The 16,266-nt window shown below is 46.5% G+C and overlaps 1 protein-coding gene across 3 annotated transcripts in view; it reads right to left on the bottom strand.

The window, feature by feature from the left end:
• Positions 1 to 16,266, bottom strand: part of NUP214 (nucleoporin 214) — a 78,816-nt gene that overhangs the window by 24,603 nt on the left and 37,947 nt on the right. For all 3 annotated transcript variants that reach the window (XM_034793842.1, XM_034793840.1, XM_034793841.1), the window contains exons 25-27: positions 9,815 to 9,890; positions 8,877 to 8,985; positions 1,004 to 1,109 (exon numbers count right to left, since the gene is read on the bottom strand). In XM_034793842.1, the coding sequence (XP_034649733.1) occupies positions 1,004 to 1,109; positions 8,877 to 8,985; positions 9,815 to 9,890 (291 nt within the window). The remainder of the gene's footprint in view (positions 1 to 1,003; positions 1,110 to 8,876; positions 8,986 to 9,814; positions 9,891 to 16,266) is intronic.

Below are 16,266 nucleotides of genomic sequence, written 5' to 3'. Positions count from 1 at the left end.
TCTGCCTCCCAAACATGCAGCAGAGACACCACTCTCTACCTATGTGCTTCAGACAAGTGTAGAGTAGAGTGCTCTCCTTTGGAGGGGGGCAGAAGAAAACAGGATGGGGGATAGTCACTTCTCTGTGAAGAAGACAGAGACAAAATGGATCTGGCTTTCTTATCACCTCTTTATCCAGCCAGGACAGAGAAGTAACAAAAAAAGAAGAACAGGAGTACTTGTGGCACCTTAGAGACTAACAAATTTATTAGAGCATAAGCTTTCGTGGAAGTGGGCTGTAGTCCACGAAAGCTTATGCTCTAATAAATTTGTTAGTCTCTAAGGTGCCACAAGTACTCCTGTTCTTCTTTTTTTGTTACTTCTCTGTCCTGGCTGGATAAAGAGGTGATAAGAAAGCCAGATCCATTTTGTCTCTGTCTTCTTCACAGAGAAGTGACTATCCCCCATCCTGTTTTCTTCTGCCCCCCTCCAAAGGAGAGCACTCTACTCTACACTTGTCTGAAGCACATAGGTAGAGAGTGGTGTCTCTGCTGCATGTTTGGGAGGCAGAGAGTGAATTCAGTTTGCCCGACCATCAGGTTGGTGCTTTAACCACTAAATACACTACCACATTTACAACCTCACTTAAACCCTTGGGTTTCAACCCAATGGATTCAAACCCGGCTAATGCCATGCTGCCAACCAGCCACCCAAAACCTATGAACAGAATTCCTCATCCACTTTTCCTGATGGAGAATGTTTACAGCAAAATAAAATTGTGCCAAATTCCCACAGCCCTTCTAACCTTGCTTATGTTCGTAGCCCTTCTACGAACCACGTAAGCCTTGCCAAGCCCTTGACTGGAGCCATTAGCTTCAATTACACACATACGGATAGAAAATTCTTATAATTAATTACAGTAGCTATTTTTCATTGCTACATAGCTCACTGATATTATTTGCTGTAGCAGCATTATAGTACTTAGAAGATATATCATACAGAAATAAAAAGGCTCATAACAGACCCCAATGAAGAGAATGAAAATGTCTGGTTAAACTGTGCAGAAGCCACTGGAGTTGAAGTCACTGTAGGAGAGGTCACAGCTGCAACTGCTTTTGCTGTCCCTTGCCCTAGGGGTACAAGAACAACAAAAGTTGCAGAAAACAGCACATACAAAACCAGTACATCTTTTCACCTTCAGGTCCCCCTAAGTATAGGCCTGTCATGTCATGTGCTGTAGCTAGAGAATCTTTTAGGCCAAGCCCAGCAGAGTCCTCACATATCTGATGGACCATGTGCAGTATCAAAAGGAAAAGAACATTTCACAAACACACATTGTGTCCTATTGCACAAACTGGAAACACAACAGAAAACAAAAGTCTTGCAAAATTCTAACAGCATAGGCTCAGGAAGTGCATTTCACTTTTTATTTTATTTGATACTTATACATAAAAGTATTAATGTTACTAGTGCAAGACTGCAGATCATTTGAACCATTATTTAACAAAAATTGAAGCAATAATTTGTATTTGACTAGGAGCAAAGTTAATGGTCACATTCTCTCATAAGAGAATAAATATTATAGCACAACAAAATCTACCAAGAGATCCTTGACAGTGTTCCCTCCTGAAACCATCACCATAACAACCACTGTTCAAATACAAAGAAGGTACTATCAAATTCAACATCTGACATTTTCAACTAACATTTTAAGAGGTTTGTGTTCTTTTTTTAATGTATTGTTTTGTTATGTGAAATGTGGTTCCTGACTACTTTTATTAGCTCTATTCTCTGATTAAGAAACAACCTACATCTATGGATTAAAGGGAATATTTCATGAATATCAACGATGAGATGGATTTCAGAAATTTATGCAAGAGGTTTTATAAAAACCCATACCCATTTCAACCACTGCTATCTAATGCATGCATGAAGATCAACTCCTCCTGTCACCACTGATTTCCTCTTTTCTTTATACAGTGAAACAACCAAGCATCACTGTAATTCTTAATCTTCTCAGCCCCATTCCATTTTACATTTTGTTAGGGGGAAAAAGGGGCACTAATTTGGAATTCTCAAGCTACATGTAACTGAACAATCTTGAGTGATACTATAGTTTGAGGTATTCTTGTCTATGGTGGTAAAAGGATGAGTACTAGGTGATCTGCCTAACAAAAAGAGATCTTCTAATACTGACTTTTCAGAGGCTACAGGCTCTTGTTACTTGATAAACCTAGATCCAACCCCCTCCCAAAAACAAACAAAAAAACCCAACCCCCTCCAAGTTTTAACTGCTCTTAACCTTTATTTCTTAAGAGCAAGATGGCTCCTTATTTTGAATCTTCTTGGCACCAAGGAAATGGAGAAGCCAGAGCTGCTATTGAGAAGTCACTGGAAACAATTAACAGAAGAGCAGAGAGGGATTCTAGACTGGAATAACTTCAGAAAGATGTCTTGCTCCGCACAGAAGGCTCACTCTAATCCTAATCTTTGCAAGCATGCACACACTTATCTAGTTATTTACTTTTATCTAATTTTTACAACAGAAACAATGTTGAAGTGAATAACGCAGGAGACAAGTAACATTGTGGGGATTTTTCTGCAATAGCCGCTTCTTCCTACTCCATGAATCCCTTTTCTACACCATATTTCATAATTCTTCTAGCAGTCCCTTCATATGGATTTCTAGACATGATTTAGCTGTGCACTGAAAAACAACGCTGATTAACAGTCTCTAGAGTATCCCCAAACTGATTTGCAAAAGCCAGAAGAGCCTGGAGGGAGAAAATGTTTGACAGTCCCTTTGATCACATCTGAGCACAAACCTCAGAAGTCATAGAAAACCAACGGTGCAGTCAAATGGATTAGTGATTAATTCATGCTGAAGTACATTCAACTACTATTTAAAGCCATTTGCAATGAAATAACCTTGTCTCATTTTCTCATAACTAACCCAGGACTGCCAAGTTCCAGGTATCAGAGTGTTATGTGCCAACTGCTTGCCAGGTTCCTCTTTCAGCCTACATACCATACGGGATGGTTGAACTAGGTAGCTATAGTAGAATAGATTAATGCCCACCTACTACCCATCACTTCTTCACTCTTAGGCAATGTCTACACTACAAAGTTAAGTCAATTTATGTAAGTTGACATTGAGCCTCCGATTTAAGCAAGTCGATCCTACGGGTTCACACTGTGCTCACTGGGTCGGCAGAGTGCATCCTCACTAGCCTGGCTTGTATTGATGCACGGAGCACTGTACTGTGGGAAGCTATCACACAGTGCACGTAGCCAAGTAGAATTTTGGGTTGGGCTTGCAATGGCTTATGGGACCAAAACATTGGCCTGGGTGGTTATGGAAATATGGCATTAGACTCCTATTAAGCACTTACCTCCCTCCCTCCCTGAAAACGATAGCAAACAAACCAAGCCTTTTTCATGCCTTTTTTCGTAAGCCTGGGTGCCTGCGCGGATGCCATAGCACGATAAGCATGGACCCCGCTCAGCTGCACACTGTTGTTGTGAGCATTACAAACACCCCGCGCCTTCTCCTGCAGTATTTACACAGCCAATACAGGAGTCGCCGCATGGAACAATGTGATGCCACGCAAGCAACTCTGCTGGAAGACGGAGTGGAGCAATTTACAGTTGCTGGCAACAGTCACGCATCACACCTTGACACGGTTGAACGCCATTTCTGAGCCTGGGAAACAAGCACTGACTGGTGGGACCTCTTCATTATGCAGCTATGGGATGATGAGCAGTGGCTGCAGAACTTTCGAATGTGTAAGGCCATTTTCCAGGAACTGCGTGAAGAGCATTCCCCAGTCCTGAAGCGCAGCAATACTAAAATGAGAGCTGCTCTGACAGTGGAGAAGCAAGTGGCAACAGTTCTGTGGAAGCTTGCAATGCCAGATTGCTGTCGGTCAGTGGGGCATCAATTTGGAGTGGGTAAATCTACCGTGGGATCTGTTGTGATCCAAGTTTGCAGGGTCATTAACAGACTTACTAAGAAGGGTAGTGATTCTGAGCAACGTGCAGGACATAATGGATGGTTTTGACGTGATGGGGTTCCCTGTGGTGGGGTGATAGATGGAATGCATATCCCTATCTCGGCACCAGACCACCTTGCCAAAAAGTATATACACTGAAAGGGATACTTCTCAATGGTGTTGCAAGTGCTGATGGATCACAGGGGCTGTTTCACCAGCATCAACATGGGATGGTCAGGAAAGGTGTGCGATGCATGCATCTTTAGGAACACAGGTCTGTTCAGAAAGCTGCAAGCAGGAACTTTCTTTCCAGATTGCAAAATAATCATTGGTGATATGAAAATGCCAATTGTGATCCTGGGAGACCCAGCCTACCCCTTAACCCCATGGCTCATGAAGCTGTACACCAGCAGCCTGGACACCAGTAAGGACCAGTTCAACCATAGTCTGAGCAAGTGCAGAATGGTGGTGGAATGTGCCTTTGGATGTTTAAAAGGTCGCTGGTGGTGTTTGCTTACTAGGTTAGATCTCAGTGAAAGCAATATCCCCATTGTTATTGCTGCCTGCTGTGTGCTCCATAATATCTGTGAAATAAAGGGAGAAAAGTTTTCACCCAGATGGGGGGATTGAGACAGATCACTTGACAGCCAATTTTGAGCAGTCACACACCAGGGCAATAAGAACACATCGAAGGGCTCTGCATCTCTGTGAGGCTTTGAAATCAAGTTTCAGCAATGAGCCGGCGTAATGTGACACTTATCTGTGTTGTTCCTTACCAAACTGTCCCCTCCATTGCATTTTCTCCCCTGTAAACTCCACCCCCACATGTTGAATGAATAAAGAGCCTTTTCTCCGCTATCTGTTAAGTTTTATTATGCACACAAACACACAGACAGCAAAGAAAATAAGAACCTGAGGCAAAAGGGCTGATAACACTGGGGAGAAACAAGGAAAGCTTGCTTACAGATGCACTGCAATAACAATCAAAGGTGTGGGAATGGGCGCCTTTTGGTCCTTGTACCCTCCTCTGATGTTGAGTGCAAGGGATACCAAACGTCCCTCTCCTCCCCGCACACCGCCTCATAGGACGTTTGGGGGAGGAGGATGTAGAACTGGGCGATGATGGCAGCAGGTTCAGCATAGGCTGTAGAGGAACTCTAGCATCCAGTTGCCTTTCTTGAACCTCAACCAGACGCCTCAACGTCTGATTGCTCCTTCATAATCCGCAGCATCTCTTCTTGCGTGGCACGCTCTTTTCCCCTGCATGCTCTTCTGTCCTCCCTGTCCATGTCTAGGTTCTCCGACAGTGTAATCCTCCATGCTCTGAGCGCTGTCTTGTCACGCTCGGAGGTGCACATTAACTTATTGAACATGTCCTCCCGAGTCTTCTTTTTTCTGCCTTCTAATCTGGAAAAGTCTCTGCCCCGGTGCCAATGGACGAGGTTTCAGCTGCAAGGAATGCAATGCACAAGGGTGGCATGGACAGGGCGTGCATCGTTTCTGTTTTTTTTTTTTTTTAATAAAAATACACCCTTGAATACACTTCACTGCAAGCCACAACGTAATCACAACCGCTGGCTATTGCAAGAGACTGTTTGCTGCTCCAGCCATGGTGAGTGAGGCCATGAGGCATGGGCGAGAGGTCTTGTGCTGCTGCTTTTGTGAAGACATCCTTGGGATCACAGGTTGGAACTTGAGAAAAGCCCCCCTTCCCCCTAGCAACCTGGATGGTGCTTGAGGACAGGCACCAGGGTAAAGCCCCCCAAATAGTTTGGTTATTTACAAACTTTTATGGGTGGGGGAGGGGGAAGGGGAAGGGGAGACAAACAGGAAGTCACCCCCTCCCTTTTTTTCAGTGCTGCTTGCAACACACGGTGATCCCTTCCAATCACAACCACGGCACGTTTGGGAAAGTGTGGTTGTGATACCCATATTTCACTAAGCGGGGGGTGGATTACTAGTTGAATTGTTTGCGGTTTAAGGGCTAGCATTGAAAACTTCCCGTTTCCTCTAGGTGAGCCTATGCGATATCACTTTCCTTAGGGTAACAGAGGAGGCAAAGGAGCAGATTCTGCAAGCATCTGGATACAGAACTGGTCCTTATGCTGCAATGCTGTGTGCTGCAATGATGACAGCAGAGTTAATACTGGAGTGGCATGGGAAAGCGTCCTACCGTGGTGGACGAAATAAGGCAGCCCTTCCCAGAAACCTTCTGCAAAGGATTGCAGAGTACCTCCATGAAAGCTTTCTAGATTCCCGGGCCATTCCCATAAAGAGTCTTTTTCGGACAGCACCCTCTGCATAGCTGGAGTGGCCACCGATACCCATTACACCTACTTTTTTGTTTCAATTAAACATAAAAAATAATAGCATGTAACCCCTAGAGTTTGATTGGAAATGTGTACTCACCAGAAGTGCCTTTCCCAGCATCGTGCTCTGCCGCTAACCGGTCCTGTGTAGGGATGGGCTCCAGGGTTAATAACAATTCTTGGCTGTCGGGGAGAATGGATCCTCCACTTGCCTGCCTCACTTTCTTGTCCTCCTCAACAATGTCCTCCTTGTTGTTGCTTGAGGACGCCCAGGGCTCTTGGGAGGTATCTACGGAGCATTTTGGGGTAGTGATGGGGTCACTGCCGAGAATTGCATGCAGCTCCTCATAAAAGCGGCATGTCTGTGGGGCAGAACCAGAATGACTGTTCGCCTCCCTTGTCTTCTGGTACACTTGCCAAAGCTTCTTTATTTTCATGTGGCACTGCTGTGTCTCCCTGGTGTAGTCCTTCTCCCCCATGCCCTGCACAATCTCCCCTATGCCCCGCATGATCTTGACACAGATGTCAGCGTTTCTTCTGCTGGATCGGAGCTCTGCCTGTATAGACTCTTCTCCCCACGCAGCAATAAGATCCAACACCTCCTGTGTACTCCATGTAGGAGGGTGTTTGCGGCCTTGAGTCTCCATGATCAGCTGTGCTGGTGAGCTCTCCACGCTGATCAAACAGGAAATGAAAAAATCAAAAGTTCCTGGGGCTTTAACAGGGGAGCGGCTGTTTCCTGTGTACCTGGCTGACATGTAGTGGAGTTGAAAGTGCTCTCCAAAGTGGTCACAGCAGAGCACTGTGGGACACCTCCTGGAGGCCAATTCATTCGAATTACACAACGCGGTGTCTACACTATCCCCATGTCAACTTGTGGATGTCAAATCAAGCACTACACCTCTCGTGGAGGTGGAGTAGAGAAGTCGACTTTACAGGCCACTTAGCGGTGGAAGGGACTTGGTAGCGTAGACACACACTTTATTAGATCGACTTAACATGGCTTATGTCGACCTAAGTTTGTAGTGTAGGCCAGACCTTAGACATGGAACCACAAAGTCCATTCATGTGCATCTTCTCTTTGAAGGCAGCAAACAACTATTGTATAAAGATACGTGGGCAATTCCAAACTCTGCATGGTCACAGTAAAAATTAACACAGATATCTGAAACATTCTTGTGTATATTCTTGATCATATTGCAAACTATTGGTATAGTTGATAATTGTAAGGAGGTCTGCAGTAGCCCTTAAGATAGGTAACTTATCAACTGCCTAACATGGGTTATTCTGGTTAATACCCACAAATTCAGAAATTAATAGGGGACAATATTACTGTTACCTCTAGACAAGGATGTCATTTTCGCACTTCAGTGGAAGTCCTTTACACAATCTAAGAGCTGGCCTACATAGTAAGTTACTGCATGGCAAGCCAGGGTGTGAATCTACAGTGCACCAGCTTGCCACAAAATCATCTCGTGTGGACGCTGCTACAGTGCAGTGAAAATCCCAGAGTGCAACTGAGCATACCGCGCTTTCAAGCCCTAAACAGGCTTCCGTTTTAACTGATTTTTTAAACACACCAGTGTCCAACTCAGATACTTCAAACATTTACAATTAAAGGGAACACACAAGCTAAATATTAAGTGTAGTCACCTTGATTCCAGAATGAAAAAGGAACTTTTTCAAGGCAGAATTTTAGACAAAAACCATGTGGATGGGTTGAGTTTTGAGCAGCTGTTCCATTTAGCTTTTGTACCTTTGCTTTTAAAACTCTCTCTCTAGACCGGGGTGGGCAAACCACGGCCTGCGGGCCAGATCCAGCCCATCAGGGCTTTGGATCCGACCCGCGGGATTGCCACCCCTGTGGTGCTGCGGGCCCCACGCTGCTCCTGGAAGCGGCCAGCACCACATCTCTGCTCCCCCCCCCCCCCTTGGGGGTTAGGGGGGAAGGAGAAGGGGCGGAGCAGAGGGCTCCTTAAGCGGTAGGCACAGCCCCCTGCAGCTCCCATTGGTCGTGAACGTGGAACTGCGGCCAATGGGAGCTTCAGGGGAGGTACCTGCAGGCAAGGGCAGCGCACGGAGCCCTCTGCCTCCCCTCCCCCAGGGGTCGCAGGGATGTGGTGCCAGCCACTTCCCGGAGCGGCACAGCACAGGGCCAGGGCAGGCAAGGAGCCTGCCTTAGCCCTGCTGTGCGCCGCTGCCACCCCAGAGCCACTCAAGGTAAATAGCACCGGACCAGCGCCCACACCCCGAACCCCTCCTGCACCCCCACCCCAACTCCCTGCCCTGAGCTCCCTCCCACACACCGCACCCCCTCCTGCACCCCAACCCCCTGTCCTGAGCCCTTTCCTGCACACTGCACCCCCTCCCACACCCCATGCTCCCTCCTGCACCCCACCCCCCTGCCCCAGCCCTACATTCATGGCCCTGCATGCAATGTCCCCACCCAGTTTGCCCACCCCTGCTCTAGATTGAAATAGTAGGAGGCCAGTCAACAGAAGTTGAATCAGTGTCTTGATTTTCCCCCCCCCACCGTGCTATGAAGGATGGGCCTTCTCCCATTCTTGTTTCCATCTCAACAGAAATGACAACTGACCTGAGATTTTGTTGCCAGCTGATATTTGACCAGCTGTAGTAGTGATGGTACATGGTATGGATGCAGATACAGGTGAAGACTGTGCCTTAAGTGAGCTGGTTAGAGACCCCTACAAATACAAACACCACTTAATGTAATTATTACTTCAATGCCTGAGCATATAATGAATTCCCCCCCCCCCCCTTTTTTTTTTTAAAGTTACTCCGTGTAATTTTGAGGTGGATTTGGTGTCCAAAAAAGGAAAGGAGCACTATATCTAAAACTAGGAGAAGCTGGCCAAAGCACCTGCCAACATTAGCAATGCATCCTGTCCTAATCTGCAGTATTCTCCTTCCTATTACAATTGTGAGCCCACACATAGCTCTACAAAACTCAATAGAGAGTCCATACTCAACTCTTAATGAGTCTCCAATCTAGCCCAGCAAACCTCTGTTACTGAGGTTCTCCTGAACAAAGACTGACAATGTTAATGTTTTGGGATGTGGATGACCATTAACCTGTTGTATCTAATCCCCTAGTAGGAAAGGTTTTATGGAAAATACTGGATGCAGAGAATTATTCTTTCCCCTGATTTCCCCACCAGCCTCTGTTTTTGCATCAACTCGGAATGTCCGTTAACTCAGTTAACACTATCTCCCTCATTGTTCGTTTCAGACTGACTAGACAGCCCTGATGCGGCAGTAAGACCATGGCCCCTTGCAGCCCACAAGCTATTTTCAAAAACAATACGAAAGCAGTAGAGTTAAGAGACATAATACAGATATGTCTGGCACTATCCAGTCAGGGTCACAGATTAAGCAGTGGTTTGAAAGGAATGCAGGATAGAGATTGTGGAAAGGGACTGTAAGACAATCTATTCAACAGCAGCTGAAAACAGAGTGGTATAGCATCTGCCCGGCATAGTGCTTAATAGGTAAAAGACAAATATCAAGAGATACCTGCTTGGCTTGATTTGTAGCAACTGTAGCCAAAACTTGGTGGACTGCTTGGGCTGCAGACTGAGGTACGGAAGATCTAAAAAAAAAGATTTAATGAAAGGCTAATTTAGTAGCAGGTCTCTCCTCAAAGCATCAACTTTTGAGAAGTCCAGTACAGCATTGACAGCAAAGATTCTGAACACGTGATTCTCGCAAAACCCAAAGGAACAAATCAGATTATGGAATAAACCTCTTAAATGAATAAGCCTCATTTAACAGAGAGTGGCTGCAAGTGTGTCTAAAGCGCTAGACTTAAGTGATCAAGTCTCCTTCACACCCATTTATGTCACTGAAGAGAAGGTAGTGAACCCCTCTCTATTTCAACAGGGAATTGAAGAAAGAATCAGCAGGTCAGGGGATTGTGTGTGTTAAACACCAGACACAAAAATGAAAGAGGCTTTCCACACATTCTAGAGCCTGGAATTGGATACAAATATATGTAACTCTCAAAAGTGATGAACAAAAAGAGACAAAAATGTGGAAAAAAATCCTTCCCTTTGTCTTCAAAATTGTACAAACAGTGAATTAGTGAGAAAGGATTGTGACGTGGTTAATCGGTGATTTATAATATGATAGCTTGGTTATGGTTATATGAAAGTTTAACTTGCTTTATAAACTGTACTTCTGAGCCCATGGGCAATCATTAATGAAAGGCAACTACTTCTGGGGTGAAACCTAGCTCTCACTGTGTGTCGCATTATGGCTCTAATTATTATAACATGGGAATGGCCATTAAGTCACAGGCCTGGTCCCCACTAAGCCCCCACTTCGGACTAAGGTACGCAAATTCAGCTACATTAATAACGTAGCTGAATTCGAAGTATCTTAGTCCAAACTTACCGCGGGTCCAGACACGGCAGGAAGTCTCCCCCGTCGATGCCGCGTACTCCTCTCGGTGAGCTGGAGTACCGGCGTCGACAGCGAGCACTTCCGGGATCGATCCGGGATCGATTTATCACGTCTTAACCAGACGCGATAAATCGATCCCAGAACATCGATTGCCTGCCGCCGGACCCTCCGGTAAGTGAAGACGTACCCACAGGAACTCCTCCCATTAGTGGTCCATTTGGTCCAATACCATAGATTTTAGAAGAAAGTAGTAAGGAAGAAACCTTATAATGACCTGTTTTCCCCACATCTAAACCAATGACAGGTGCTCTGCAAAAACTGATCTCTCTCTCTCTCCACTCTGAGACAGACCAAGTCTCCTACAGGATTCTTGCCAGCAAGTTAGAAAAGTATGGATTGGATGAAAGGCCTATAAGGTGGATAGAAAGCTGGCTAGATCATTGGGCTCAACAGGTAGTGATCAACATCTAGTTGGCAGCCGGTATCAAGCAGAGTGCCCCAGGGGTTGGTCCTGAGGCCGGTTTTGTTCAATATCTTCATTAATGATCTGGATGAATTGCACCCTCATCAAGTTCGCAGGTGACACTAAGCTGGGGGGAGAGGTAGATACACTGGAGGGTAGGGATAGGATACAGAGGGACCTAGACAAATTGGAGGATTGGGCCAAAAGAAATCTGATGAGGTTCAACAAGGACAAGTGCAGAGTCCTGCACTTCGGAAGGAAGAATCCCATGCACCACTACAGGCTGGGGTCAGAGTGGCTAAGCAGCAGTTCTGCAGAAAAGGACCTAGGGATTACAGTGGACAAGAAGCTGGATAATGAGTCAACCGTGTGCCCTTGTTGCCAAGAAGGCTAACGGCATATTGGGCTGCATTAGTAGGAGCATTGCCAGCAGATCGAGAGAAGTGATTATTCCCCTCTATTAGGCACTGGTGAGGCCACATCTGGAGTATTGTGTCCAGTTTTGGGCCCCCCACTACAGAAAGGATGTGGACAAATTGGAGAGAGTTCAGCGGAGGGCAACGAAAATGATCAGGGGGCTGGGGCACATGACTTACGAGGAGAGGTTGAGGGAACTGGGCTTGTTTAGTTTGCAGAAGAGAAGAGTGAGGGGGGGATTTGATAGCAGCCTTCAACTACCTGAAGGGGGGTTCCAAAGAGGATGGAGCTCGGCTATTCTCAGTGGTGGCAGATGACAGAACAAGGAGCAATGGTCTCAAGTTGCAGTGGGGGAGGTTTAGGTTGGATATAAGGAAACACTATTTCACTAGGAGGGTGGTGAAGCACTGGAATGTGTTACCTAGGGAGGTGGTGGAATCTCCATCCTTAGAGGTTTTTAAGGTCAGACTTGACAAAGCCCTGGCTGGGATGATTTAGTTGGGGTTGGTCCTGCCTTGAGCAGGGGGTTGGACTAGATGACCTCCTGAGGTCCCTTCCAATCCTGATATTCTATGAAGTCCTTCTCTCTAGGCAGAAATGAAATCTGGGTCTCAAAAGTGCTGTAACTACTACACCACTCCAACTCCCGCACACTACATCAGCAGTGTCAGTCAGTCAGTCACCAGGAAAACTTTCAGAATTTTCCTAACATCCCAAGGGAATTGGACAAGTACACACAAGCATGATTTCTCACAGCCATTTGCCTTTTTAGTGGGGGTGAGGGGAGGGGAAGGGAAGCTTGAATAGGATTTGATGCTGTAAACAAAGCTTTAAAAAGGACTGGCACTAATGGCAAGTCCTTCCCTTCCAGCAATGAAAGCTCCCCGTGTTGCACACACTGGAATAGCCCTGTGCCTAGCTATCACAATAACAATTTCAGCAACTGACTAGCACTAGAGAATGCTCAATATTAGAGGAAGGGAGGTGATGAGAAACATCACAAGATGCTCAAGGTCCCTGGGTGTAGAGAGAATGAATAGATACCCCCATGGCATTGGTAACTGGATGGGAGTCTCTCCCTTTCAAGCTACTAGTTCAAGTCCAGGGCATGTTTGTTATGGCAAGTCATTAGACCATTGAACTGTTGTCAGTTGTATGTGCAATGAGCTGGCGATTTCAATATAGTTTTTAGTAGTCTGGAGTCTACATTCAAATTATACTTGACACACTCAGAGAGGCCAAGAATGAAAAGGGCAGGAAGAGCGAAGTGCTCTCTCGCAATCCAGCAGGTGGTCCCTCCACAACAAGGCAGAAGGGCATTGGTGTGGACAGATGGTTTCACTTCTTAGAACCGTCAATTCAGCACTTCTCGCATACACTATGATGTACTCTGCAAAAGCTGCACCAGCCAGAATTAACCCTATCTAGTGGCTCTAGGGGTATGCAATGGTGCTCCTGGAAGGGTGCTTCATGTCCCTTTGCAGCCTATGTTCCGGGCAGCACTGATTGGTGCTAAGGGTGGTGGTGGGGATGAGGTGGCAAAGGCTATAGCCAAGTCTCCTCAGGAGAACGCCTGCCCACTGCAGACATCCCACAGCCTAGAAAATAGGTCATTAGTGTTTGTACTAAACACAAACAGCATTTCTGGTTCTACCATATGCCCATCCATCAAGTGATTAAAGGCACTTCAATCTTGTGCCACACAGTACACCCAACATCTGAGGTTATTTAGCATAACTGTACTGGTTAATGAGACCGCTTCTAGACAACGATTTTAGACCCCCTGGTCAAACAAGGATCTTTTTCATCCAGATCCCTCTGTCTGCAGACTGTTACACACAGTGCATTACACTGTAGCAGTAATGCCCTATGTCCTGAATGCTCTCCTCCAATCCTCGGGACACAAGCTAGTCTTAAGATTCAGACCATGTCTGTCTGCCAATCAGGAACAAAGCCCTTTTATCTCAAGCCAAGGTGATGTCATGCATTTCTAATACTGAATCAAACGTCTAGGTCTGATGTGACGACATCGTTCTGCACGCGCCCTCTCAGGACCACCACCCACTCACACACCCACACCCAACAGAACAACCACCATTCAGAAGCATTATAACCAGACTGCTACCAAAGCTTCAGGGAAGGGCACCCTGCATTCCTGAACTGAATGAGAACAAACTATGCAAGGGGTTGAATCCAGCCTGTATAGGGTGCACCGTAACCAATATCTCCACGGATGTTTTACCTTCAGCTCTACATACCACCAGCACGCCCTGAGCCAAGTGTCAATAGAATCTGAAACCCTATAATGAAGGGGAAAAGCCAGTACCATGCCTGAAGGCTAGATTTGGTAAATATCACACAAGGATTCCTACAGGTCATGAACACATTGAGCACGGGGGTTGCCATTTCAATACTCAGAATCAGTGTACTGGCAACAGAACTTATTTGCCTGTCATCAACACAATATGCAAGATCCCAGGTGGAAACGCCATGCTAGCTTCCTATAGGCGATCATTTGAAAGCTCTTGCACAATCGATTTACCTGTCAAAAGCCCTATCTAAAGCCCACTTGACTAATGCGCAGCTCCAGCAGATGTGTACACCAGGTTCAGTTCATTTCCACACAAACTAGATTATGTACAGAGTTCAGGGGAGATGGGAAAAGGCAGGATTAAACCTTAGACCCACTTACAGTCATAACACACTCCTAACATTCTTTCATCCCAGGATCTGAAAGCACTTTTGAACATTAAGCCTAATGATACCTCTGGAAGTAGGTGAGCATTATACACATTTCACAGATGACTAAACAAGCATGGCAGTTATGCAACTTGCCCAAGATCACAAGAAATCTGTGGCAGGATTGGGAACAGAACTCAGGAGTCTAATGCACAGACCTTCGCAATAACCCCTTGATCTCACTTCTCATTACAGGCAGGGTATTAACGAGCAATGACTGGCAAAATAAGAGCATAAAGACTCTTCAGAGATACCAATCAGGACTAAATAGGAAGATGAGATCCCCATAATTTCATTCCAGGGCTCCCTGAAGGTGTAGCAGAGCGGTATTCCTACTGTTGAACCACACGAATCAGTTCCCGAGGAATGTTCTGTATGCAGTACGTAGCACTGCTCTCCCCCACGCACAATAATCAATGTTACAAGAGAGAAAATGAATGAGTTTCAGGGACTGCCAGGGCCTGCAGATGCCCAAGGCAAGCTGGAGGAACAAAGCAGGACATGCTTGGAGACACGAAACTAGCTTATGTGGGTTGCAATACAAATACAATTCCTTTCTCCAAGAAATCCGAGAATTGGAACATTCAGAGACAGCTCAAATACTTGATTTCTAAAACTTCATGGTCAGCTAGAGGAGACAGTCACTTGCTAGAAAAATAGATCTTTGGAGTTTTGCTAAATAGCGAATGTGTCAATTAAAGTTCGCCTTCCCAAATCAGCTTTTACAGGGACAGGGAGGAAGAGGGTGCTCTGGACCTTCTCCCTTAGACTTACATCCAGGGCCGGCTCAGGCTTTTTGGCCGCCCCAAGCAAAAACAAAAAACAAAAAACACCTGCGGCGCGGCCTGAGTGCGGGTACAGGGGGACCGGCTAGCGGGGGAGAGGGGGAAGGAACGGGCGGGAGAGAGAGAGAGAGAGAGAGAAGGGGGGTGGCCAGGGCTACAGCGGGGTGCTGCCACGCGGCCCCTCCCGCAGTGTCACCTGCCGCGAGGGCCCCACTCCGGTCGGAGGGGATGGAAGGACGAGGACTGCCCTGCCGGGCTTGCCGCAGGGCGCTCCCGTCCTCCGCGCCGCCACCTCCTACAGGGCGGCCGGAGCGGAACAAAAAAACAAAACAAAAAAGCAGCCGTGCCGCCCTAGGATTGGCAGAATGCCACCTCGTTCAATCTGCCGCCCCAAGCACCAGCTTGCTCGGCTGATGCCTGGAGCCGGCCCTGCTTACGTCCCTAAATCAACAGTGGTGGCGATTCTACTGGCAATGGAGTTGCTGCTCTAAATCAGTGATTCCCAAACTATGAGCCGTGGCTCCTTTGAGGAGCCACGAGTGTTTGCGAAAATTCTTTAATCAACAGCCTTTTTTGTTTTCCGAATTAAGTGACTATTAAACTAGGCTTAAAGATCACCTGTGTCTTATCAATGGGTTTGAGTCTTATGCTGCCACTGTTGCCGGGGCTGAGAGCCTCTCTGTGCCTTCTGCTCCTGCAGGAGGCCTTCGGCAGAGAGAGTGCTGCTGGGGGAAACCCGCAGCATGAAGTCTCTCAGCTGAAAGTCCCTGCTGGAGCAGAGGGCAAAGAGGCTCTCAGTGCAAGCAGCAGATATCTTTCTAGCTGAATTGTTGCATGGCCTGAGAAGTGCTTGTGTCTGGGGTGCTCCCAACACTAGAGGGCTCCAGAGTATTGCACACTAGAAGCATATGGAAATTCAACTAAGGGCTGTGCAGGGGCTCTGAACAGAAGCTGGGCCCTGGACTCGCATTTAACATAGGAGGATGTTCCAGGAGAAATGTAGAAGGAAGAGATAAAAGCAGGGGAGAAGGGCTACGGAGCAAACAGCTAGGAGATTCAACAGATGACCAGGTGTGACCGAAACATTCAGCTTCTTAAGAGCCCTCCCACACCCAAACCTATTATAAAAAAAGAACTCTAAAGTAGAATACACCCGAAAG

Source organism: Trachemys scripta, chromosome 17, assembly GCF_013100865.1.
Source record: "Trachemys scripta elegans isolate TJP31775 chromosome 17, CAS_Tse_1.0, whole genome shotgun sequence".
Lineage (NCBI taxonomy): Eukaryota > Metazoa > Chordata > Testudines > Emydidae > Trachemys > Trachemys scripta.
The sequence above is the reverse complement of the archived record's forward strand: the minus strand, read 5'-3'. Positions and strand labels throughout refer to the sequence as shown.